General features: G+C 56.2%; 2 protein-coding genes across 8 annotated transcripts; one reads left to right on the top strand and one right to left on the bottom strand.

Annotated features, from left to right (window-relative positions):
* Window positions 1-88: 88 nt before the first annotated feature.
* Window positions 89-13,865, top strand: MATCAP1 (microtubule associated tyrosine carboxypeptidase 1). Of its 6 annotated transcripts, none has more exons than XR_008311272.1 (8): window positions 89-227; window positions 3,551-4,200; window positions 7,213-7,356; window positions 8,460-8,592; window positions 8,910-9,215; window positions 11,334-11,431; window positions 12,375-12,481; window positions 12,819-12,957. XR_008311272.1 is itself a non-coding variant. In XM_053271138.1 (7 exons), exons 2-7 carry the CDS (start codon window positions 3,619-3,621, stop codon window positions 12,981-12,983), a joined length of 1,428 nt encoding a protein of 475 aa, XP_053127113.1. In that variant the 5' UTR covers window positions 89-227; window positions 3,551-3,618; the 3' UTR covers window positions 12,984-13,865. The 6 variants fall into 6 exon arrangements, 4 of the variants coding, with proteins under 4 accessions (XP_053127113.1, XP_053127110.1, XP_053127111.1 ...); XR_008311273.1 differs by having other exon boundaries at window positions 12,375-12,491; window positions 12,819-12,953; XM_053271138.1 differs by lacking the exon at window positions 12,375-12,481 and having other exon boundaries at window positions 12,819-13,865.
* Window positions 13,866-14,701: 836 nt separating this feature from the next.
* CIAO2B (cytosolic iron-sulfur assembly component 2B) lies at window positions 14,702-19,414 on the bottom strand. 2 transcript variants are annotated; one of them, XM_053271611.1, is made up of 5 exons: window positions 18,679-19,399; window positions 17,773-17,852; window positions 17,062-17,187; window positions 16,254-16,299; window positions 14,702-14,920 (listed from the first exon to the last, which is right to left on the bottom strand). In XM_053271611.1, the coding sequence occupies exons 1-5, from the start codon at window positions 18,839-18,841 to the stop codon at window positions 14,823-14,825; spliced, it is 513 nt and encodes a 170-aa protein (XP_053127586.1). In that variant the 5' UTR covers window positions 18,842-19,399; the 3' UTR covers window positions 14,702-14,822. The 2 variants fall into 2 exon arrangements, with proteins under 2 accessions (XP_053127586.1, XP_053127587.1); XM_053271612.1 differs by lacking the exon at window positions 14,702-14,920 and adding an exon at window positions 14,928-15,139 and having other exon boundaries at window positions 18,679-19,414.
* Between the last annotated feature and the right edge of the window lie 1,981 nt (window positions 19,415-21,395).

The following is a 21,395-nucleotide window of genomic DNA, read 5'->3' as shown; positions in this document are numbered from 1 at the left end:
GGTGAAGCGCCCGCCAGCAGCAGGGCAGCCGCGGACGAGTGGGCGGGCCGGCGGCTCCTCGGGAGGGAGGGAGGAAGGCGGGCTCGGCGGGGCCTGGTTGCGTGCGTGGGGAGGGGTCCTGCCGCTGGGCCCGGGGCTGGGGGCAGCTGCGCATGCCTCGGCCGGCAGCGGGATGGAGCCGGCGAGGCGGCGGCGGCTCTGCGGGCGCGGATGGTGCAGCCGGGCAGGTAGGCTAGAGGCCCGGGCAGGCAGGCAGGCAGCCTCCCTGGTAGCCGGCCCGGGCTTGACCTGCCACGGGAGTCGGGAGCCCTCTCGCGCAGGGCGGGCGGGTGAAGCTTCGCTGGCTCGCCTCCGGCGCCTGGTGGAGGGGGCGCCGCTCTGCCCCCCTCCTCTTGTTCACCATGAAGACCGCCCCCCCCGTTCCTTTCTCTTCCAAATCTCTGCCCTTTCCTGGGGGAGGGGCCATGCCGCTCCCTTTCCTCTGCAGGCCGTTCGTGGAGCTCGCTCGCCCGGCCACAACCAGCAGCGGCTCGAGGGCAGGGCCAGCCCTTCGGAGGAGGAGGTCGTCGGCCCTGGGGAGAAGGATGGCCCCCAGCCCGCAGTCGGCTGCTGGTGCTGCGCCCGGTCTCAACCCCCGTTGCCCTGCCTTCCTCTCCGGCCGGCGCTTGCTAGAGGGTCTGCACGGGCCCCAACAAGAGATGCGGAGGAGGAGGAGGAGGAGGGACCCCAGCTGGTGGGATCTTGACCCCCAGCCAAGCTAGCAGCGCTAGAATTGCTTGCAGGCCAGCGCGGTCCGCAGGTGGAGGCGCGGATTGCAGCTTCGGAGACCCAGCCCAGCTCTCCCTAACCCAGGTGAAGAGGTTGCCGCCGCCGCCGCCGCGGATATCCCCGGCAAAGGCCTTACGGGTCCGCTCGGATGCCTGGTCAAGAGGGCCGCCGCCCCCTGGCAGCGGGCTGGCGAGAGGACGCGTGGGAGCCTCCCTTGGTTGCGCCCCCAGGGGCTCCGGGCGCGCGGCTTGGCAGACGTCTCCCCGCTGCCGCCCCGCCAGTCTCCTTCCTTCCTGCAGAGAGGGTGGCTGCCGGCGGCGTCTGTCTGCACGACGAGGCGGCTTTGGGCGCGATGGGTGGCGCAGGCCGCGCTTCGGAACCGGCAGCTGCGGGAGTCGCGCCGCCCAAGCAGCCTTGTTTGTTCCCCCCTCGCCAGCCGCCCTGGCAGGCTGCTGCTGCTGCTCCCTCCCGCCCCCACCCCAACGGGAGCCGGAGGGCTGAGTGACACGGGAGCCCCGGGCCCAAGAGCAGCAGGCTCCAGCGGCGAGGGTCACGGCGAGACGAGCATGTTTCGGGCTGCCTTGGGCCGGTCACACTTCCGCGCGGCCTAGCCTAGCCGGCCACAGGGCCGGACTGGGGTTACTGAGAGGGCGGCCGGTTCTGAGCCAAATGGGCACTGGAGGGTGGGAGTATTCACTGCTGCTGAGTGATGCTCTCTGGGCCAGGCCAAGTCTGCCTTGCCTTGTACCCGCTACAGAGCGGGAAGGGGGATCCGGTAGAATCGGTTCTCTTCTGAACCCTGCTCAGAACATCCGAATCGATTCTGACCTAAATCCTGAATCGGGTCAAATAATGGCCAGTATTCATCGGAGTGCAAAGCGGGGGCTGCACCCCCAAACGGCCCTTGCCTGCTACCCAGACCCACCCACCCCCACCAGGAGACTGGCCCCTGCTGGGTCCCCTCGGCACCCCCGTCCTTCAGTGCTTCATTCCACACCAGTCCCCACAACTTAGGAGGCGCTGTCCACTGGGCTTGTGTGCCTTCCTGCTAGGGAGAGTGGTGAGGAGGGTCCTTGGCTTGTTCCAGCACATGCAGTGGGGAGTCTGGCTGTTGCCTGCACAGCTGGGCCATCCTAGCCAAGCTTCCATCCTGCTGGGCACCTGGTCTCTTTCCAGATATTCCATCTCAAGGGAACCCCTCCACCTCCTCCTCCTCCTCCTCCTCCTCTTCGTGGGAGAGCCCTTTCTGACTCCCTCCCCTTCCCGCTTCTCCTGTGTCCTGCAAACTGCTCATCCCGTGTTTCCCTCCTGCTGACCTGGAAGCCCCCTTGCAGCTTGCAGAATGGTGTGAGCTTCTGCTGGGGGCTGGGCCCTCCCTCAGCTCCCAGGGCTGCACCTGCCCCCCCCCAGCGGCCACTCCATTATGATGACATAAGAACTGGTGCCTTGGCTCAGAGCCCTGGGCCCTCCAGGTGAGGGTTCTTTCCCCAGCAGTGGCCAGGCAGATCTGCCTTGGCGGGCCAAAAGCAGAGCATTAAGGAGAGGGCCCTCTTCCAGTTTGCCTTTCTGCATGGAGGTGTCCTTCTTGGCTGTCAGAGTGAATTACCTGCCTGGTGTGTGTTGATCTCATTCTTTAGAAGAACGTAAGAATCACCCTGGTGGATTAAATCCAAGGCCAGCCCAGGCCAGCCCAGGCCAGCGGTCTCTTTCCATGAACCGCCAGCCAGCCAGCGGCCTCTTGGAGACCCACAAGCTGAGCACGAAGGCAATGCCTTCCCCCTCACATTTGTCCCCAGCGTCTGAGATGACACTGCTGCTCAGCATGGAACGTAGATTGCTAGACCTGTCTTTTTAAAAGCAATCCAGGCAGCTGGCCTCCACCATATTGTGGCAGTGGGTTCCGCACGTGAGTCACCTGTTGTTGGATGCAGAAGTGCCACATCTTCCTCCCGCCTGAGCCGTCTGCCCTGAGCAGGAGCGAGAAGAAGCCCTGAGAGCCTGGCTCTTTGTCTGCAGCTGCTTCAGACATGGCTTCCTAGTAACACAAGACCTGGCCGGAATTCCAGAGCCTGGGGGGGGGTGCAACTCGTGAGACGGAGGGTGCCCGAGCATCTGCAGAACGCCTTCTCCTTCCCACTGAGCAGTTGTGGCCAGCTTGTACCTTACTGAGAAGGAGGGGCTGGCTGGGATCCTGACACTCCCTTCTGTAGAAATGAACGACTGGGTTTGCCTCACGCTTCCCAGTGCTGAAGGTGGCGGGGGGCGGGCGGGGGCGGGTTTGCTTGCGAGGCAACCACACCAAGAGCACACACCAAGAGCCACCTCCCACAAGGAGCACAGAGGCAAGCTGGCACCAAATTACCCAAACCCTGGCCACCTTAAGTGGTGCAGCCGGGAAATGTTTGACTAACAAGCAGAAGGTTGCTGGTTTGAATCCCTGCTGGTCTGTTTCCCAGACAATGGGGAACGCTTATATTGGGCAGCAGCGCTATAGGAAGATGCTGAAAGGCATCATCTCAGACTGCGCGGGAGGAGGCCATGGTCAACCCCTCCTGTATTCTACCAAAGACAACCCCAGGGCTCTGTGGCCGCCAGGAGTAGATATCAACTTAGCGGCACACTTTACTTCTGTGGCCCCTGAGAGTGGGTAAGGTGGGGGGCTTCCACAGTGGATACGCGTGGTCTCTGCCTCCACTCAGTTTCTCTCCCCAGAGGAGCCTGGCCCCCAGCATGGCAGGGATCCCTCTGGGCTTGACGCCTGTGTCCCTTTCTTTGCCCACAGAGGCCCATCTGGCCCAAGACCTGAAGGCTGGCTTGATGCTGTCCCTCTGAGGGCCTCTGTGGAGCAAGATGGTGCTGGACTCGGGGCCTCCGTCCTATCGGCGGCGGCGGCAGCAGCAGCGGCAGCAGCACCCCCCGGATGTGTTTGGGCCCAGCCTGCCGCAGAAGAGGGGCGGGAAGGAGGGCGCTCCCTGCCACGGGCTGCAGCTCTACCCCTTCCTGTCTCCATCCCTCTCCCTGGAGTCCGACTCGAGTTCCAGCCCAGGGCAGCGGGTCCAGACGCCCCCCAAGGCCAAGGGCCCCCAGGACTCCAGGCCTCCTGTGGCCCTCTGCCCGGCCTTCCAGGGCCCCTGTGGCTGGATGCGCCGGAGTGAGAGCATCTGTGCAGTGAACCGGAGAGACCGGGCACGGGGCCAGATCCGCAGCGCCACCTCCCTACCTCACATCGCCAAAGCCAAGGCTGAGGGGGCTGGCAGTGGCCGGAAGAGCCCGTGTTTGCTGGTGGCCCTGCGGCCAGTGAATGTGGAAGAGGAGAGGGAGAAATTCTTCCAGGCCCCTTACGCCTACAACCCCCAGTTTGAGTATGGGGAGCCTGTCCCTGAAACGGTCTTGGAAAAATACAAGGATGCCTCAGACCAATTTATTTATCAGGTAAGCCTTTTTCAGTCTCTTTCCTGCCCCACCTTGTTCCTTCTTGTTGTTGTTGTTATTTATTTATTATTTTTACATTTATATCCCGCTCTTCCTCCAAGGAGCCCAGAGTGATGTACTACATACTTGAGTTTCTCTTTCACAACAACCCTGTGAAGTAGGCTAGGCTGAGAGAGAAGTGACTGGCCCAGCTAGTCTCATGGCTGAATGGGGATTTGAACTCGGGTCTCCCCGGTCCTAGTCCAGCACTCTAACCACTACACCACGCTGGCTCTTGTTCCCCTCTGTGGCTGGGATGTTCTTGGCCATCTTGGCTCCTTCTCTCCTGCTCTGCCCAGCAAGCGGTCGACCGCCAAGAGGGAGGGAGCCAACATCACTCAGCACCACCCGTGGCATTTATATTGATTGGGTTCTAGCAGGGGGAGACAGGAGGTCGGTCTCTGCAGCAGGTCAGCAAGGGGCTCTGACCCCCAGCAGTTGAATAGTAGCAAGGAACATTGCCGACATGAAAACCTCTGCCCTCGCAGCCTCGACATGCCTCACCTGGGCCCTCTGAATACCAGAGGCTTGCCTCTGAGCTGGCCTCTGGGCAGATCTGCTGGCCAGATTCCCGGGTCCTTCTGTTAGGATCCCTGCCCTGTAGCTACTGGGCAGTGGTGCTGTCCTTGCTTCTGCAGGTCACCCCAGTGTGTTGCAGCTGATGAGGTGCAGCCAGAGATCCCCAATGGGAACCTAGGAAGCTGCCATACTGAGACAGACTATTCGTCCATCTCGCTCAGTATTGTCTGCATAGACTGGCAACGGCTTCTCCGACAGGCAGGAGTTTCTCTGAGCCCTATCTTGGAAATTCCAAGGAGGGAACTTGGAACCCTCTGCAAGCAAGCTCTTCCCAGAGAAGCTCCACCCCCTGAGGGGAATTTCTCACATGTAGTCTCCCATTCAGATGCAACCAGGGTGGACCCTGCTTAGCAAAGGGGACAATTCATGCTTGCGACCACAAGACCAGCTCTCCTCGCAATCATTGTTCCGGACACCTGGGCCCACCACTCTGGACCTGGATCTAGCTGGTAGGGATGTGCACGGAACCGGCGGGGGGCAGCTCGAAGGTGGGGGGGATACCGGTCAGGGTGGGGGAGGGTGCTCTTACCCCTCCCGGCATGTTTCCCCCTCACTGACACTGCAATTAAAAAGGTCTGGTGGGGCGGCCGTGGACCTCCCTGCCGCCCCGTTGCCTCATCTGACTGGAAGTGACCGGAAGCACCCAGCACATGCCGTGCACACGGGCACATGTGTGACATGTGCTTAATGTGTGCACACACACTGGGTGCTTCCGGCCACTTCCAGTCCAACGGGGCGGCAGAGAGGTATGCTACCGCCTCACTGGATCCTTTTTCAACTGCAGTGCCGGCGGGGGCAACGCGGCAGGAGAGGCAAGAGCACCCTCCCCCGCCCTGACAGGTAGAACTGGGGAAGGTGCAGAAGAGGGCAACCAAGATGGTCAGGGGCCTGGAGCACCTTCCTTAGGAGGCGAGGCAACAACACCTGGGGCTTTTTAGTTTAGAAAAAAGACGACTGCGGGGAGACAGGATAGAGGTCTATAAAATCATGCACGGTGTGGAGAAAGTGGACAGAGAGAAATTCTTCTCCCTCTCCCATAACACTAGAACCAGGGGTCATCCCATGAAATTGATTGCCAGGAAATCTAGGACCAACAAACGGAAGTACTTTTTCACACAAGGCATAATCAACTTGTGGAATTCTCTGCCATGAGATGTGGTGACAGCCAACAACCTGGATGGCTTTAAGAAGGGTTTGGATGACTTCATGGAGGAGAGAACTCTCAATGGCTACTTGTCGGAGGGCTACTATAGGCCACCTCCAGCCTCAAAGGCAGGATGCCTCTGAGTACCAGTTGCAGGGGAGTAATGGCAGGAGAGAAGGCATGCTCTCAACTCCTGCCTGTGGCTTCCAGCGGCATCTGTTGGGCCACTGTGTGAACCAGGATGCTGGCCTAGATTGGCTTCCTTGGGCCTGATCCAGCAGGGCTGTTCTGATGTAGTCCCCCCCCTTCAAACCAGCTGAACTGCCAGTCATTTTAACCTGTTTGGAGGCCTGTAAAAGAGCCTCCGAACAGGTTCATGCACATCCCTACTAGCTGGTGAAGAAAAGAACAGGTCCCCCAAATGTGCCCTCCTTCTTGTTGCCTTGTGAGTGTCCTTTCAGTATTGGGGTGCACTGGGAATTTATACCAAAGGGTTGCTGGCTAATCAGTTAGCCAGCTAAACAGAATGCTGCTTGTGTGTTGCCAATTCTAGATAGAATTGGGACTAGCCTTTGGTGATTGCCTTGCCAATCACCTCCTCTGAATTGTCAGAATGGTAATGCTGGAGCTTTACTCTTGCAAAAAAAAAAAAAAAAAAAGTCCTGAGCAAAAGGGGGCAGCAAGAGGCAGAAGGGATGGGCTCTGCAGGCCCCTTCTCGGCACCCCAGACCTCACAAGAGCTGCCTTGCTGGGTCCTGCCGCAAGGAGGTCCAGGGTGACCAGCTGGATACCTTCTGGGAAACTCACCAGCAGGGCCTGGTAGAGGGAGCCCCCTCCCCCCACAGTGGGGGTTCCCAACCTTGGGTCTGCAGGTGGTGTTAGACTACAGTTCCCATCATGGCCTTTGGCTGTTGTGGCTGAGGATGATGGGAGTTGTTAACTGAGGCGCCTCTTTTCTCAGTGAGCAAAGAGGCACCTTTAAAGTGGAGACTCTCTTCTGTTGAGCAGGGGGAGAGCAACTGGCCCTATCCAGCCCCCGCACAGCATCCCTCCAGGGGCTGGTGGTGGTGGCTGCCTTATGTTTCTTGTTAGATGGGGGACGGGGAGCCGTCTTTATTTATGTCTTATTTCATTGCTCTTTGTGATGACTCCGGATCCTTTTACTCTTCATAGTTAAGGGCCCCCTGTAGGCTGTGTGGAGGCCTTGGATGCTTAAAACAATACCGATTGCCCGTGTCTCTCTCTTGCAGGCTATCGGAATCATGAATGCTGTCCTGGAGAAATATGGCACTTACGAGAACTTTGAAGCCACCAACGGTGGGAAACTGCTCAGCAAATGCCAGATCTGGTCTATCATCCGGAAATACATGCAAAAGGAGAGGTGCTCTGGAGAGGTGAGGCAGAGCGATTGCGTGGCATGGTCCAAAGGGGGTGACCCGGAAGGAGGCTGGGCTTGGAACACTTGCGGTTGCTTCATGCTTGTGTCTAAAGGTGGTTTTTCGGCAACCAATGGGGGACTATGCTTTGCATTGACTTTGGCACGTGTCGCTTCCCATAGCAGCCAGTGTTGTCCTCGTGATGGCGTTCTCTGTACAGCCCTAGCAAACGGCAAGGACTTGTAGGGAAGCCGATCTGGAGGTGGCTCCCTGGCTCTTGGATGCCCATCTTCTGGAAGTCTGCTGTAAGGCTCATCCTGATAGCAGCTTCCAGCAGCCTGTGCAGAGATGCCTCATGGAGAGGCAGATGCACAGGCCTTCAGGATTCCTCATCATGAGCAAGGGAAGCCAGCCATGGAGCCGGCAGGCCTGTGCTGGCCCAGTGCCCATCCCTGCCAGCGGTGTGTGGACAGGCAGGGTCCCTGCAGATCTGCATTGCAGGGCTGGAGAAGGCTGCAAGAGATTGCTTGTTCCCCCGGGGGGGGCTGCCTGGGGGCACCTGTCCCATAGTTTGAGCTGCATACTTTTTTTTGAGAGCCAGGTGAGAAGGTTTAGCCTTCAGTGCCTGCAGGGAAGAGAGCTGGTCTTGTGGTAGCGAGAATTGCTTGTCCCCTTAGCTAAGCAGGTTCTGCCCTAGTTACATATGAATGGGAGACTAGACGTATGAGCACTGGAAGATATCCCCCCCTCAGGAGATGGAACCGCTCTGGGAAGAGCAGAAGGAGGTTCCAAGTCTCCTCCCTGGCAGCAGCATCTCCAAGAGAGGGCTGGGAGAGACTCCTGCCTGCCACCTTGGAGAAGCCGCTGCCGGTCTGTGTAGAGTAGACAATACTGAGCGAGATGGACCTATGGCCTGATGGGGGATATGGCAGCTTCCTCTGTTCCAGTGGCCTCTCAGGGACCCTCCTGCTTGAGTGCCTTTCTTGAGACGGGTGCAAATGCATGTCCTAGATGCTCAAGCGTTGTCCCAAAACTCCCCCTGCAGCCTTGGTTAGGGAGCCCTCTCAGCCGTCCAGACTGGCTTAGGTGTGTGCCCCTCCCTTCTCTTGGCTGCCTTCCAGGTGGTGGTTCAGCTGACGGAGGATCTGCTCTCCCAGGCGGTGATGATGGTGGAGAACAGCCGCCCCACTCTGGCCATCAACCTCTCTGGTGCCCGTCAGTTCTGGCTGGAGGGCATGCTGCGCCACGAAATAGGTGAGGGTCCCCCCGGGGTGGGTGTGTGTGTGCTCCTCCTGTCTGGCCCCCAGCCCTGGGAAGTCGGATTGAGCCGTTCTCCTTCTCTAGCTTCTGAGCTTCCCACGTGCCCCCCCCCTCAAGCAGAGCATGAAAAGCAGGCGGAGGCTCCCCCCCCCGGAGCTGGATTCTGCCCCCCCCCCCGGGCAGCCACCGTGGCGCGGCCCTGGGCATGGCGTGTGTCCACCTGACTGGCAGGGAGGGAGAGCCCCCCCATCTGAGGAAGGTGGCTGCCCTGGCGGGATGCCTGTGGCCTGACACGTCGTCTCCCTCTGTAGGCACCCACTACCTCCGCGGCGTGAACAACGCCCACCAGCCCTGGCACAGCCCGGAAGGCCGCAAGCAGCATGGCCTGAGCCCCGTGAACCCCACCGAGGAAGGCCTGGCCAGCCTGCACAGCGTCCTCTTCCGCAAGCAGCCCTTCCTGTGGAGGGCCGCCCTGCTCTACTACACCGTCGTCCAGGCCAGCGGCATGTCCTTCTGCGAGCTCTTCCACGACCTGGAGCGCTACGTGAAGGATGCCGGCGTGCGGTGGGAGTACTGCGTCCGGGCCAAGCGGGGCCAGGTGGACACCTCCCGGCCAGGTAACAACATGCAGGAGCATCCAGGGAGCACCTACCACAAACCCAGCAGGCGGCTGGGGTCACTTTCTCTCTAGTGGGTGGATATTGACGTTTCTAGTCCTCATGAGTGTTTGGAAAAAGTTCCCTTTACTGAGTCCGACCAGCTGGGTCATCTGGGTCAGTACTGTCTGCTCTGACCGGCAGTGGCTTCCCAGGGCTTTAGGGAGGGCTCTTTCTCAGGCCGGACTGGGGATGCCTCTCCTCTAACTTCTTCATCAGCAGGTCCGTGACTAAGTGTGTGTGTGTGGGGGGGGGGGGGGGGCGGTGCATGCACAGCCCTGTGTGCACCCGTGTGTCTCCTGTGACAGGCTCAGTGGCGCACGCAAGGGGACGGTGGCGCTGGTCGCTGCCTGGATGGCACTGTGCACCCCAGGACCCAGCCCCATGGCCACGGGTGCCCCATGGAGGCCTTCTCACCGGCCACCAGCAGTCTTCCAAGGTAGGCTGGATGCCTCCTCGAGCCTGAACCCCCAGACAGGTGTGGGACATCCAGCCACTTGAAAGGGAATCACAAGGAGGGTCTCAGACCAAGACCCCTTTATGCGGCAGGTAGCCAAGGCGTGTGTGAGGAGGGTTAGAGCTGGGCATAGATTTCAAGCCCAGGCTGATTACAGCTCTCTCTCGCTCTCTCTCTTTTTAAGGTAACAAATCTTTCTTTAATTACAAAAAAGGAATATAACTTACAGGCAATAGAGGTTCCATGAAAATAGGAAACATTTCTGTGTTTCAAGAACACACAAGACAAAACCATTCTGACCTCTTTCTGACATCCTGCCTGATATGAATGCCATTAGAAGAGGATGGAGACTCCTTTAAAGTTGCCAACTTATTTATTGTGAAACTTGGATACTGCCTTTCACAACAGATTTATCTCAAGGCAGTTCACAGGATAGTCATTAAAAATAACCATAAAATCCATTAAAATTAAAGGAAACAATGGTTTCAAAAATGGTCATTCTAAGTGTGGGGGGGGGGAGCCATTCTAAGGAGCAAAGGTGCTGCCCAGAGTTCCAGCCTGGAACTAAGGCTTCCAAGTCCCCCCTCCTTGCCGGAGTGGGCTGTTTTTCCAAGTTCTCCTCTCGAGTAGTGAAGCATGGGAGAGGAAAACGTGCATCTCACCAGAGATGGCTTGTAGGGTTTTCCCCGCTCTTGGTTGGAGGCCTGGCTTCTTTGGGCTTCTACACACAAGTGAAGACAGAAACCTCAGCGGGAGGCTTTACAGACAGGGCTTTTACTTTGAATCTCCTCCTGACTGGAGTGTGCCAGTCCACATGTTAGCTGCATTCACCACATGGAGGCAAATACACACTGCAGCCCTGATGCCAGGCTTGGATCCCTGTCTTCTGCTCCCCCCCCCCACTGCCTGTGCTGTGCTGCCACATCTCAGCTCCCTAACGGGTGTCCCCCCCCCCACTTCTCTGTCCAGGGTGGCCAGCACAGAAAGGAAAGTAAGCAGCCCTAAAATGACCAGAGCTCCCCATGCCTGCGTAGGGAGGGAGGGACTGATTGTGTTGTTGGGACATGTGGTCTTTTGCGGACCATGGTTAGGGCTCTCTCACTCTCCTCCTCCTCTTGGATGCGATTTGTGATTGGTTGGAAGAAAAACCCGGACTAAGCCAGTGGGAACGCACAGGAAAAAGATCTGCCAGGATTGCGGAGAGGAGCCGAGCCTATGTGAACTATCCATTTAAATCCCCAAATTAAACATCCTGCGAATCGGCTGCAAAGCAGATTCGCTCTTCAGGTACCCCAGGGCATGAAGGCATGTGTGAATAACTTCCTGGGAATTGCCCTGTGGGGTAGTCCATAGCAGCTGTCTCAACAGGATGGAGCTGTCCAGCAACTGCAATGGACAACTAGGTGTGAAATTGCAAAATGCCCAGGAAAATACCCGTGTCTCTTTAACCCCTTCCTTCCGAGTTGGTTTTATTTAAAAAACTACTACTACTACTGGGCCTTTTAATTTTAAAAATAAAACAGACCCCAGCAGCGTATGTATGTGATGGCAGCGGAGTCGTTTCTGTGATGTGCAAAGGAGGCCTGAGGCTCCTGCTCTGCCCAACGATTCTTCTCTTTCAGGATGTTTCAGCAAAGATCAAGTGTACCTGGACGGGATTCTCCGGATCCTGCGGCATCGGCAGACCATAGACTTCCCGCTGCTGGTTGCACTAGGGAAGGTAACGCCGCGGTGCGCTCTCCTCTCCTCCGTGGTGCCAGTGACACCATTCAGCCTCAGGCATTTCTCTCCAGCAGGGCAGGGGGGCAGCAGATACTCCCCAAGGAGTATCTGAGTATCTGCAGGGGCAGTGCCCCCTGGCTACTGAGATAAGCAACAGACCTTCCACGCTCTTCTCCGTTGCTGTGAGGGCAGAATAAACTGGCTTTTTGTTTAAAAGGGATGCAAGTGGTGCATCTTCCAGGATGCCAGATTCTCTGCTTGGAACCAGATTCCGGGCTTGCACAGTGAACCAACAGCCTGCAGGCTGGACTTCACTTCCCTGGAAAGAGCAGGCAGCTTGACCCTCCTGGTGCTGAGCACCCGCCTTCCCTGTCGGTGCTGCGCCTGAGCACCTTGATGCCCAGCGGCAGCCCCCACAGTGGGGTGAGGCTGCTCAGCTCTTTCCTCACCGGTTTCTTCTCCTCTCAGATCTCTCCCACCCCTGTACACCTTAGCCCTGAGAAAGACCTCTGCCTGGGAGCCCAACTGTGGCTGCCGTTCTTGGGGACAAGTGGCAGGAGAGAGCAATGGGCTGTGTGGGGCAGAAGAGGGGGAAAGGTTCAGCAGCCCCTTTCCCACCCCAGAGCTCCCCCCCCCTTCACTTAGGCTTAGCAGGGAAGGGCAGTTCTTTCCCCCCAGCTACCAGAGATCTCCTCCTCAGCTGGTGGCACCCCGGACTGAATGTGGGACTCTCTGCACCCAAAGCCCACCTGGCCTTTGGTCCCTCAGCAGCACCAAGCAACTGGACACTTCCCTGCTGCTCTTCCTCCCACTTACACGTCCCCTTTCTATCTCAAGAAATCCAAATCTTGGGATTGGCACCAACCACTCAAATTCAGGATCTCTGTCTGTTGTATTTTTGCCTTCCCTTCCCTACAAGGAGTATCTTTCTTCACCAACAGCCCCATAAGGTTGGGTTGGAGAGATGGTGATTGACCCAAAGTCGCTCAATGGGCTCAGGGCACAACTAGATGCAACACCACCACCCACCCACCCCGTTTGAAAGCAGGTGTGTGCAGGTGTGTCCTCTTAAGCCCCCTTCCCGACTCTGTTTGGGAAGAAAACGACGGGGAGGGGAGATTTAAGCTGGGGGCACCCTCCACCAGTGCTGTGGCCCTGGTCCACGTTGTCTCCCTGGCTGCTTTTAACCCAGGGGAAAGAGGTTGGGCTGTCCTGTGTCACACCACCTCCAGTTTGGCCTGAGTGGGGTTGGCCCCCAGCCTGCTGGCCCTCTTCTGCTTGTTGAGCTAAAGCTCCCTGGGCTGTCCCACAAGCCCAAGTGTGCAAAGCCTCTGCGAAGACGGAGACCTGCCGTGTTGTCAACCAGGCGCCCTTTTTCTTCTCAGGTCTCCTATGAAGACATGGATCACCTCAAAGAGTTTGGGGTGCTGCAGAAAGCCCGGATCCCCCACTTCATGCTGGACCTGGAGCGGTATATGCAGCAGCTCAACCACATTGTGGCCACCAACCGCCTCACGGACAAGGAGCTGGAGCTGCTGTTGCCAGACTGAGCCCAGGAGCTGCAGCGCGGAGGCTGCGACTCCCAAGGAAGATTGTCAGTGGGACTGAAAACAGCTGAGCAGCTCACACAGCCCCCTATTTATTCTGTATTTATTGGGTGTGTCTGGTTGGGTGGGGCGTGGAAGACGGCCTGCCTGGAGCCTTCCCAAGAGGCCGGCCTGTGGGATGCCCCTGGGAGTGCCCCAGACAGGGAGCAGCCTTGTCACAGCCCCAGTCAGGTCACGCCGTGTCTTACATGCAGAGCATCCACAGCCCTGTGAGCCCTTTGGCCCGCTGTGAGCAGTGCTTGGTGTGGGCAGTGGTAGTGTGGTAGTCGGCATTGTGGCTTGCTGTGCTAGCTTAAGCTGTGTGTGTCTGTGTGTTGCCAGGATGAGAACAGTTCCTCCGAGTGCAGAGAGAGGTCTTCAGGCAGGTGCCCAACCGGCAAGGAGGTGGTGAGGTAGGGAAGGCAGCAGTTCAGGCAAGGTGTAGAGAGGGCTCCAGCCAGGGAAGGGGTCTGCCAGGCATGCTGCAGAGCAACACCCCGCATGGGCCGCAGGAGGACGGGGGAGTGGGACGGCCCCTGCTGGTGCTCCAGAGCAGGGCTGGCCGGCTGCTGTGGAACTGCAATGCTGGGCCAGCTGGGAGGAATCACGCAGCAGCAGCTGGAGGGCCCAGGTGGCCCAGCCCGGCTCCAGAGGGCTGCCCACTCCCCCCGCCCACCATCTGGCCAGTCAGCAAACGGGGCTGGCCAGTGTCGCTACCTCATCCTTTTGTGCTGCTGCCGCCGCCTGTGCTCTCACACTGTCTGCCAAGAATGATTTGTCCTTCTGTGCTCCTTTTGTGTAAACGCAGGACTTGAATCCTGTTGTTAATAAAGACACTCCTCCGCTTTTGCTATGCTTATGTGAGAGAGGGGGAAAAATGGACCTCTACAAGAAAGGAGGCCTGGGGGGGGCTGGGGGGCTGGGGATGATACACACTTAAAGCAGGGATTTTACTAAGATCAGCCAAATTGTCTTTTCGTGGGTAGGAACATAGGAAGCAGCAGCCTTATACAGAGTCAGACGACTGGTCCATCTAGCTCACTACTGTCCACCCAGACTGGCAGCGGCTTCTCCAAGGTTTGCTGCCAGGGAGGGAACTTGGGACCGTCTGCATGCAGATGCTCTTCCCAGAGCAGCCCCATTCCCTAGAGGGGAGCTTTTGCTTAGCAAAAGGGACAATTTATTCTTGCTACCACGGAGGAGGCCATGGTCCGCCCCTCCTGTATTCTACCAAAGAAAACCACATGGCTCTGTGGTTGCCAGGAGTCGACAGCCACTCGAGGGCACCCCACAGAGACCTGCTCTCCAGCCTGCAGGGGATGAGTTCTCAACCTTGGCTCCCCTGACGGTGCTGGATTACAGCTCCCATCATCTTCAGCCACAAGCAGCGGAGGCCTTTGGCCATTGTGGCTGAGGATGATGGGAGCTGTAGTCCAGCAGTGTCAGGGGAGCCAAGGTTGAGAACCCCTGGCCTAGTGTCTCTGCTCCTTCTACAAGAAGCCCTCCAGGGCTAACCTTGCTCTACTGTGAGCACGGACAGCAACCGAACCAGGCCAGATGTCCCTGCTGGTTCCCAGCTGGCAGAAGACCGGAGAAGCGCCTTTCCATTCTTTCCGGCTCAAACATGTTCACATCGAACCAGATTTCCTTTGGCAAGTTCAAGTTATAACTAGCCACAGCCCTTTTCGGCAAAAGCTACTATTATTTTACTTTTATTGTTACAAATGCATAAGCGCAGAGCAGCACCGTCTAGACAAGACTTCCTTCCATCAGGCCTGGAAGCATCTTTGCCCTCCTGCCAGCTCAGGGGCGCCCAGAGAGGCACTGGTTCACCACTTCCAGCAAATGGGTGTTCTCCAGGGCAGCTGCCACTCGCTCTTTGTCAGCCAGCTGCTTGTTTACTGTGGGAAACAAGCCCAGGATGGATTAGCAAGGAAGCGGGTGTGGAGGGAGCAGCCCCTCTCCCCCTGCCCATTCAAGAGGGCTTTCCTTAAACTCCCAGGGAAGACCATGTCTCCAAAGAGAAGTCCACAACATATTACTAGCCCACATGTTTCAGTGCAGAGCCTCACATGTGGCCCTCATCTCTGTCTGACATCTATCAAGCATCGTCGTCTTGTCTGTATTAAAGAGAAGAGGGGAATCAGACACGCACTCTGGTCCATTGCAGAAGGTGCCCCCACCCCGGCTCTGTCAGCAGCCCCGCTTTGGCAAGGCCTCGTTTCCAAGGCCCCGACAGTACCATGTGTTCTCTACCTCCCCAACCCAAAGATATGTTCGCTTTGGGTCTTGCTAAGAATGGGAAGTGCCTGGCAGCAGCCCAGCCCAAGGGCAGGGCCACACGGCAGCCACAAGCCAACAGTTGGCGCTGTGCGGAGGAGAGGCAGGGGGCTGGGAGGGGCCCTGCGCTCCAATTCCCCTTCCTCAGCCATGAAGCTCACTGGGTGAGGGCGCTGGGCTAGGCACCCATTCTACCTTTCAGGTGGGGGGTTGTGAGGTTAAATGGGAAGAGATACCGCCGCTGCCCCCACCGCAAGAAAGCCATATTTATTTGTGCCTTGAACTCCTTAAAGGAAAGCATGAGTGATCTAGAACAAATAAAAACTAGACAGAGATAATCCAAATCTCCACTGACACACGAACCAAAGTCCTTCCTAATGACAAGGGGGCAGAAGCCAGCTCAAGAGCAAAGGAAGCCCCTCCTCCTTGAAACCAGCTCTGCATCCTGTGATTCCAACCCAGCTCATTGGGAAGGGGTTCTTCATTAGGGACATTTATCCTCATGGACACTAGTGAAGCAAAGGCATCTTCAGGGCCCTCTGTTCTGTATTCCATTTGGCAAGGAGCCCTGTGTAGCCTCTGGCCTCAAGCCTTTTCTCAAAATGCATTTTGGGGCCTCACCCAACTTGTGTTTCTAAGCCACCCCTCCCTCCTTGCTCCTGCACTGCTGCCTCCCCTCCTCTGCCCCACTGGGATTCATTCATTCGATTTCTATACCACCCTTCCAAAAATGGCTCAGGGTGGTTTACACAAAGATATAACAAACAAATAAGATGGAACCCTGTCCCCGAAGGGCTCACAATCTATACCCTCTGGACGGAGAGGGCATATTTATTTACCCCAGTGCAGGTTGTCTTTTTAATGGCATGTTGCTACCTGCCCTACATTTCAAGAGTGTGAAGCAAACACAAGAGTCTTCCGTCACGGTGCAGTTAGTGAGGAATTAAGACTCACCTGCCTGCTCAGAGGCGTGTGTTCCGGGTGTGATGTGGACATCCACCTGGAAGGAGGGGTGAAAAGATATGTCACCAAACCACCCTATGGGACAACTGCAAGGTTTCCAGCTCTGGACCTCTAAGATGCACTCTTAATTTCAGATGCCAAGAAGACCGACTCTGGCCTCGTTATACTGCATCACTCAGAATTACAAGTCAGTCAAGAGCACCTTTTTTCTGGCATGTCATTCTTGCACTCCTGCTTCTGATGGGCTATCATCTTGGCAGGTTCTTCTTTAAATTTTCTTTTTTAAAAAAAACAGCTGAGAAAATGCTGTAAACTAAGTTTGCTTTGGAAGACATCTGTACAAGCCTAACCCATAACTAGGGGGCAGGAGTTTTGACAATGGGGTACACGCTGCAAACTGAACAGACTCCAGTTTTGTTCTTGGCCAAAGGCTTTGAAATGTTGAGGTCACCAATGCAATACATTTGTACCAGCAGAGAAGCAGGGAACAAGCAGTGGTCTGAAAATCCCCATTCTCAGCAGCCAGTTTACCAGAAAGTTATCTTGGTCACCAAAGACTTCCTTGGACTAGGATGCATGCTAGTCTAAGAACGCGATCCAGATTCCAGACCAGCCTTTCTTGCTGCCTGCTCTTGGGGCCTCAAGTGTCCTCCCCTTAAGCTGGCAACTAAGTTGCTGCAGGACACTTTTCTTGTGGGTTTTCTTGTGGGTTTCTTCAGGAGTTTCCATGTCTGATGATGTCAATCACCACTTTTCAATATGTTTTTAAAAAAACCCTCAATTCTGCTTCTTTACTCACCTTAAACCTTTCAGGGAGGGATCTGATCAGCTTCACTTTGACTGACAGTCCAATTAATGTTGCCATGCTGCAATGAGGAATTGTGGGAGTAAACTCCACAGACACGGTGCTTTCAGCATCATCCACCTGTTATCGAGACACCCCCACCCCACCCCAAAGTGTAAGATTTAAAGAAGCGAGTCATAACATTTAATTATTTAACTAAATCAAATGCTGTAGTAAGAGGGAAAAGAGCTGGCCAATATGTTAGACATAGATATGAGAGGGAGTGAGTTTTAAGACAGGATTTCTGAAAGGCACCTGAGCCTGTGGAATCAGGGGTTGAAGCACAAAATATTTATCCAGTTGGGTGAGACCATGGGGTCACTGAGCCGAGCATTCTGCTAGCTGGGCCAGCTAAATGGCAGGGAGCCACAGCAGGGCAAGATGGTGGAAGGTGAGAGGAAAAACCCCAGACTGATCGTGTATTATTCAGGAAGCCTCGGGAGAGAGCAGCTAATGAACCAGACTGGGCAAAACTGAAGCCACCTGTCCTTCCAGAAGCAGCTCTTTCCCAAAGCATTTGTTTTTGACCAGGCATTCCTGTTCATGTGCCAGTTTGCAATCATGTATTAACTTCTTCAGTGGGCCTCTGGCAGAGCAAAGAGGCAACAATGCTCCTCAAAGATTACACTCCAACGAGGAGGAAGAGGAGACCCGAAAAGAACTCACTTTGACTCTAACTTGTTCCACGACATTCAGCTCTTCCAAAGTTAAGGGATGTTCTGGGTCATTGATGGAACGAATGAGATGTAGTAAGTCAAGGAAAAGCTCACAAGCTTGAGAGAGCACCTTGGTCTACGTAAGAGAGATAAGGTGGCAGGCTCTGGAGGGGGAGAGGTTCCTTCATCCCCTGAAGTTCGATGGTTCCCACACATTATCCTAGGGAGATCCCTTAAGTCAGCCTCCCCACAGGCAGGGAGCAAGGGGCTCTGGCGGCAGCACCCCTGGGCCAGGCAGTTGCACCCTACTCCAGCGTGTCCTCCACGCTGCCCTCACCTGCCCCGTCACGGAAGGCCATCCACGGAGCCAGCAAAGCCAGGCACTGTTCTGAAGGTGGAACTCTGGGCCCAAGACCTTTTGCCGGTTAGGGTTAGACTCACGTGCTCAGGCCTTTTGGATGGCTTCAGTCCACCGGACCCGAGCTTGGCCCAGCCCCGTGAGGGTGTCTGGCTGGCTCTGGCTCTTTCCTAGATGGATTGGTGGGGGACTCAGGCTGGAACCCTAAGCCAGGAAGTCCAGGCTTCTTTTTGCCTGACTCTGCTTTGCGCTGGGCTGCAAACCAGCGAACCTCTTGAGAAGTGCAGCTGCAGCAACCTTTGCCCACCTCCCTCCCTCCCGTAACCCCCTCTGGGGCAGGGACCTGCAGACCGCCATGACAGTCGCCCTCCCCAGCAGGCAGGCAGGCCGGAGGCAGAGAAAAGGGACCCTTTGGGCGCCCCCTACCTAACCTGCGGCAGGCCCCTGCTTGGGCACAGCGGGCGGGGAGCTCCTAGGAGCAGCCCGCCTCTCCCGCGCCCAGGAGTGCAGCAGAGGCGCAGGCCAGGCAGGGTCAGTTGGCAACCCGGAGCAGGATATCGAAGATCTCTCGGTCGTCGATGGCGTCGGGCAGCTCGTCGTCCTCCTCGCGCGCCGTGACGGGCCGCTCGCCCTGGCGCCGGTAGATGAGCGGGTTGGCGTTCTCCAGGGAGCCGCCCGAGGGGGAAGGCGGCGCCGCCGCCACCACCGGAGGTCCCACCATGGCCGGAACTGGCGGAGGGTGGGGGGGCGGCCGGCGCGGGGAAGCCTTTAGAGGACGCACCAGCAGCAGGAAATCGTTAGTCACGGAGCCGAGTCTCGGCGGGACTTCCAGGAGAATAACTCCGCAGCCTTTTCTGACACTGCGGGTCTCATTCCGTGGCAGAAAAACGTGACTTTTAATTGTCCCATACGGCGCTCCTTTAACCGGAAACTTAGATTGTGTGTCACTCTAGCGCTTTCCTGCCTCTACGTTTCTTTCCGTTGGGGAAGAGCAGGGAGTCTCCGGGTCCATGAAACCATGGAGACGCTTCCGGCTCCTGTTCGGACGCTGCATTGGCCATTTTCCCGGATGCGCCATAGAGGTCTGCGGGTAGAATGGCGCCGTTCTGTGGTCCGCCCCCGGGACCCGATGAGAAGTCGTGGAGAGCCCTACGCGCCTCCTCGCCTGGTGGCCTCCCTCCCTAGTCTGGGGCCGCTGTGGGGCGACGGGCCGGGCTCCGCCGTTCCTTCTAGCACATTCCGTAGAGTCAAGATCGGTGGTCCTTGACGTCTCCTTGTAGCAGGACACGACCCGCGCGCCCTGCCAAAGTTGCATCGCGTCTATCTCAGCGAGGGGCGTGGCCACTGGGGGCGTGGCTATCGGGGTGGGTGTGGCTATTGGTGCTGTCCCGGACTGCGCCTGCGCTCCTGAATGTGCCCTAGCATGGACTTGGCGAATGGCCCGCCTGCTGCTGCCCTTAACCCCTCTTGAGCAGCTCTACCTGGCGAATGGCCCGCCTGCAGGCAGCAGCACAGCAGGGGAGAGCGGTGGGGAGCCACAACCACAACAAATAATTTGTGAGAGGAAACTTAAGCATGTAGAACACCGCTCTGGGCTCCTTGGAGGAAGAACGGGATATAAATGTAATAATAATAATAATAATAAATAATTGTGTCATGTATTTTAATCTGTGACTTTTAAATATTTTAAACTGTGTGCACTGCCTGGAGATGTACATATCAGGCGGTATAAAAATATGATAAATAAAGTATTTATATACTACTCTTCAGCAAAAGTTTCCAAAGCGGTTTCCAAAGGTGGATCCCTGCCCCAAAGGGCTCACATAAGACAGACACCAGCAACAGTCCCTGGAGGGGTGCTGTGCTGGGGGTGGAGAGGGCAGGTGAGAGGAGGCCCACCCACCTGAGCAGCCCCTCCCCAGTCTCCTTGCTATACCATCCAAATGGTTCTTTTACTGGGTCAGCGAGCCAAAGAACATCACCAGCGGAGAAGCTTAAAAAGGCTTTTTTATTTGCTCTGCAGAAGCAAAGGTTCTGGTCGGCTATTGCCTAAATTCCAGAACCCCGAGCATCATTTACAACAGACTTTTATACTTTACAGATCACGTAGGCAAGTAATTACATAATGATTACATTATCTCACTTGTAGGTAAATAACAATAGAAATTGCTGAGGAGATTCCGATGATAACGGTTGAGCTACAGAGGAAGTCTCAGAGATAACAGTTGGGGCTAGAGAGGAAATTCCAGAGATAACCTTTAATTAAGTTCTTATCATATAGTGTGTTTTAAACCTCTCAGTAAGAAATTGGTTTTCTGAGTATATCATCCTGGCAGCCCAGTCTTCCCGCTGCACCCGCCACTTCACCCCTCCAGCCCTGGCGGCAGCTGCCACTCTGGCTGGCTGGTCTCTAGCAAGCGACGGGTCTTTTTCCGGTGAGGATTCTGGGGATGGCGGCAACCCCAAGGCCTGGGACGGAGCTCTTGTGCGCCAGCAAGTTCCTCCGGAACTTCAACTCTGCGGTGGCCAGAGGTGCTTTTGCACGGCTTCGGCTAGTGCGCCAGCTGCGCCCCTTACTTAAGAGGGCAGATCTGGCCACGGTTACCCACGCCTTAGTCATGTCACAGCTGGATTACTGTCACACATTCTGTGTGGGGCTGCCCTTGAAGAATATTCGGAAACTGCAGCTAGTGCCAAATGAGGCAGCTGCTTTGTGTTATGTGTGTTTTATGTAAATTTTTAAACTTTTAAATAGAGAGAGAGTATTTTTATTTTTAATATTTGTACTTTTAATTTGTATTTTAATTGTGGATTGTTTTAATTATATTGTGAACCTCTTTGGTTTAATGCCAAGCGGTATAGAAATGGAACAATAAATAAACAAAACTCTCCACAGAGCCCTCCGAATAAGCCCATTTCCAAGCTTCTGCTCTTTAGTGTATTCAGCCATCCAAGTGTGCCCTTAATCCTCTTTTCGCAAAGGAGAACCAGTCCAATCCAGACACACCTTTTTAGTCATGTAAGTCAAAACGTATCTAGGAGGAGGAACCTGAAGTTCAGAGGGAAAACCCTAAATTCTGATTGGCCAGAGATCTGGGCCACCTCAGAGCTGCACCGGACCTGATCGGAGAGTTGTCCCTCCTTGTCAGAGGAGAAAACTTTCCTCCTCTTTAGTTCCTATCAATAGTGTCACTGCTCTCTATCTTCGGTCTGGTGTTCAAGACTGGGAGAGGCAGTAGGAATTAACACTCCCTTAGCCAGGACCCTGCCTAACA

This window comes from Hemicordylus capensis, chromosome 9, assembly GCF_027244095.1.
Source record: "Hemicordylus capensis ecotype Gifberg chromosome 9, rHemCap1.1.pri, whole genome shotgun sequence".
NCBI classification, from domain to species: domain Eukaryota; kingdom Metazoa; phylum Chordata; class Lepidosauria; order Squamata; family Cordylidae; genus Hemicordylus; species Hemicordylus capensis.
The sequence above is the reverse complement of the archived record's forward strand: the minus strand, read 5'-3'. Positions and strand labels throughout refer to the sequence as shown.